Source organism: Nicotiana attenuata, chromosome 4 (assembly GCF_001879085.1).
Source record: "Nicotiana attenuata strain UT chromosome 4, NIATTr2, whole genome shotgun sequence".
Lineage (NCBI taxonomy): Eukaryota > Viridiplantae > Streptophyta > Magnoliopsida > Solanales > Solanaceae > Nicotiana > Nicotiana attenuata.
The window spans coordinates 4,120,343-4,124,400 of NC_031992.1; the positions used below are offsets into that span (position 1 = coordinate 4,120,343).

Here is a 4,058-nt window from a genome sequence, read left to right on the forward strand (position 1 = left end):
TGTGAGCTAACTCTAGAACTGAAAAATTAGCATTGCACACTAGTTAGTAAAGCTATGAGAGTACAAAATCATACGGTTAAACATGCTAAGAACGTTTGAAAGGACACGTACAGAGGACCAACTACACAAGAGTATAAAACTACCAAACTAAGCTATTCTATACAATTTTCAGATTGCAATTTGATTCACGTTGCCTGAACAATACTAGGAAGCCTAACATATAGGCTTCAGAAGAACCATAATCTATGTAAACCTATAATTTGTTATGTCTTAAAATAGTTAAAGACTACAAAATTGGTCTTAAAGTTAGAAAGTAAAAATGCAGTAAAGCTAGGGATATTCCAGATCCTTCCAAGTTCTTCACCCGATGCCTATCTCTTACACATTAGAAAGAATATCCCACTCTGACAAAATGGTTTATGAAAAAATAGAAAGGAAAAAAAACAGCGGCATAGAATTCTACTTCGAGAAACAATGACATAGCAAATAACTTAGTATTGGATGCAACACCCGATTATTTTTGTTAGGTCAGTTGAAATAGCTTACACTAATCAAGCATCCAGAAGATGCTATCAAGTCCGGATGCAATACCTGATCATGCCATGCATGGGTCTCATATGCACTCCGAGATCATTAGTGTAATAGCAAACACAAATTGGAAAGTCTAGAAGAAGAAAAATTATGAGTCTTACATGTATTTGTCTGTTGTAGATCATTGACTTATTTGTCCTTTCATTTTCCTATACTCCTCCATGTTCTGAGTGTGAGGCTTCATATCAAACTTATGTTTGACTTTCACGTCCATGAAAACTCTCCCGTCGTCAAGAAAAAAATTTGGAGAGGAGAGAGGGAGGGAGGGAGGGAGGGAGAACAAGAGAAAGAAAAGGAAACACAAGTCTCCTGGTTTGCTATTACACTGGGAAAAAACTCAAAGATAAACCTTCCAAGTCCAATTACCACGAAAATGATAATGCAAGGAAAGAAAAAGAAAAACCTCAGGTGAATATAAGATCCTCGTGTTAAACCTGATTAACACGAGTGTACACACTACCCTCCCCAGACCCCACACGTGGGATTATACTGGGTTGTTGTTGTTGTTGTTGTGTTAAACATGATTAAAAGTCTTACTTTACATGCTAACTAGTTGGAAAAGAGAAAATGCTACATTTTGGTTAGATTGCAGAAAGAAATGCATTTTATCAATTAAACCATAATGACTGAAAGATATCAAAATTGTTGTCTCTTCAGATTGATTGAAGGAAAGAAAACTACAGAGGCAAAATGAAAGAAGAAAAGAATCTTCACAGAAGAAAAATAGAAAAACCAACAAAAAGAAATGGAGGAAACCCCAGTGAAAGGTTTAATGCTGTAGTCTCTTCTTTATATGCCCTAGCTGATTTAGAGGGGAGAGGGAAAGGGAATAATATCTGCAGAGACGAGGTAAAAAGACTCAACCGTAACTAGACCCCAACTGGGCCTAATTCGTCTCTCTTTCCACGGTGATCTTCCGTCCATTGCTAACATGCTCACTTGGCCGCCTTCTACTGGTGTAAAAGTTCTTCCAATATACCTCTTTATTCACTATTTAATGGTTTTTGTGGCTGTGAGAAAAATTCTTTGGCATTATTTGCCACTTCTGCCTCTAGTATTGCTTCTAAGACAATGTCAGACCCCTTTGCTTCATCTTTACGTTTTGGCAACAATCCGGCACTCTCAGCAGAGACAGGGAGTACAATAATACTGCCAGATTCATCAGTCAGTTCACTCAGGCCTTCCCTATCTACGGACAGAGATTTCAAAGGAGTCATTTCTGCCAATCTCGCATAAGCAGCTGCTTGGCTGTGCATATCAGTCAAAGCTGAACTCCCTGAATTATGATCCTTAGGTGTTACAGTTACTGTTTTGCTCTCTTTATCAGATTTTTTAGGTCCATTTTCAACTATTGTGCTCTCTTCATCAGATTTCCGAGGTCCATTTGCTATCGTGCCAGCCCCAGCTGTAGCGCTGATGTTGTCTACTAGCCTTGATGTCAATGGACCAGGATTCATAAAAGAGACTGTTCGAATTTCATGACGTATGGCTTCTAGTTGAGCAATGGTATCTTGCAGTTCCTTATGCACCTGGCGAGCTTGAGACTGCTGCATGACACTTTCAAATTGACCACGGGCCAATTGAACATAACCAATGGCACGCCCAGCAAATCTGCCAGCTGTTCTTGCTATGATTGGCAGATCTTTAGGTCCAATAAGAGCAGCAGTAGCGCCAAGCAAGAGAAATATCTCTCCATATGAAAATCCAAGCATCTCTGTTTTTCTTTCACTTTGTTTCTCCCGTATGTTTGAAGACCATGCAAAAGGAGAGTGTTATCAAGGACCCTTATTGGAAAATTTGCTTACGTCTATGAGTCTTGCTGGTGGATCGTTAGCCATGCCAGACACATGCTGTTGTCTCTTCTGCCATCATTCTCTGTAAAATTCCTACCTAGTTATGACGGGGAAGGTTACACACAAAGCAAACAAAATGCAGTTCTTATCAAGAAGCAAAAGAAACAACGAACTAATGGATCATTTTCAATATACATTGAACCACATACAATGACTAAAGTGTAGGAACACAAACAACAAGCATAACTAAGTTTGGTCCCAAATCAATTACTTAAGACATATTTGAACACTTCTTACAGGGTGGAAAGAATTTTACTCTTAGAAATGATATGCTAGTTCAATGACCAACACCAAACAAAACTAGTAGAAGTGTTAGGAAAAATTCTACACTTTGAGCATTTGTTATGCAAATGACTCAACTCTGAAGAAACCGCTTAACTGTGACTGATCATTGGGCAACTTATCTCTCTTGAATTCTTTCAAGGATGCTACATCATAGAATTCAATACTCAAACCTACACCAATATCAATACCAAAACCAGCTGCGAGCAAATTGATGACTGAAATTCCAGAGGCATATTTTGAACCAAAGCGACACAAATTATTCATTCTGTTCATTGTTTCGCGTACATAAACTTATCGAATTTTGAAAAAGGAATAACTAGAACTTCTCCAAAATCTCTTCCGTCTTAACCGAACTGAGCAAGCTAAGAATAATCAGAAACGTAGGATCATGATCCACAAGAAATCAGCAACATAACATACCGTTCGTTATGCTTCTTTACGAGTTTCAATTCCTTTGGATTATATGCTTGTGTTTATAATTCTTCTTTTTTTTTTTTTTTTACACTAAATATAAATTTTACTTTATTTTATTCATATACGAATTTTTAGCTAAAACCTACTCTTAAATCATGCTTTTCCCTTAAAGTCCCAGCAGACTGCACTTTTGAAAATAATCGCCTTCTGAAAAATTCTGATACACACACACAAAAATAGAAATTTTACTGGAACTATTTGCTAGTGATAGGATCAACCTAATTCATAACCGAAAACCATTCAAAAAGAGAATTAAGAAAAACAGAAAAAACTCAATTTCAGATCAAAGAAAGAAAAGATGATTTTCACATTTCCAGATAATATGTTTTACAGTTTAAGTTAGCTTCTAACGTACACAGCAGCAAAATACTCAGAGGAGAGATCAAAGGTAATTACTTGAAGACAGCTATGGCTTCCACTTCCGCTATTCAACTGCAACTCCAAAAGTGTGGAAACTGAAACAGAGACCCTATATGGATCCGGAACCGGATCCGGAACCGGGTCGAATTTGAGACTCTGGAGTCCATCGTGCGAGTTGAGACATTAAGCTGACGTGGTGTTGTTATGATGTGGTCCCAAACCAGGGAGAAATTCAAAAATAGCCAGATTTATAAGAGGTCATTCAAAAATAGCCACACTTTCAAAAGTAATCGAAATTTAGTCATTTTTCAAGTAAAAATAAATCTGAACGAAATTACTGTTCAAATTCCGGAAAATACTCCAGTATATTATACTGGAGTTCCAGCATAAGTATACTGGAACTCCAGCATAATATAATGGAGTTCCAGCAAAATATATCGGTCCAGTATAATATGCTGGAAGTTCATGCACAGGTGCTCGAATCTCCAGTATATT

General features: G+C 37.4%; 1 protein-coding gene across 2 annotated transcripts; it reads right to left on the reverse strand.

Annotated features, from left to right (window-relative positions):
- On the reverse strand, positions 1,224 to 3,809 carry LOC109224856 (sec-independent protein translocase protein TatB-like). 2 transcript variants are annotated; one of them, XM_019389413.1, is made up of 2 exons: positions 3,600 to 3,809; positions 1,224 to 2,466 (listed from the first exon to the last, which is right to left on the reverse strand). In XM_019389413.1, the coding sequence occupies exon 2, from the start codon at positions 2,301 to 2,303 to the stop codon at positions 1,575 to 1,577; it is 729 nt and encodes a 242-aa protein (XP_019244958.1). In that variant the 5' UTR covers positions 2,304 to 2,466; positions 3,600 to 3,809; the 3' UTR covers positions 1,224 to 1,574. The 2 variants fall into 2 exon arrangements, with proteins under 2 accessions (XP_019244958.1, XP_019244959.1); XM_019389414.1 differs by having other exon boundaries at positions 1,224 to 2,481.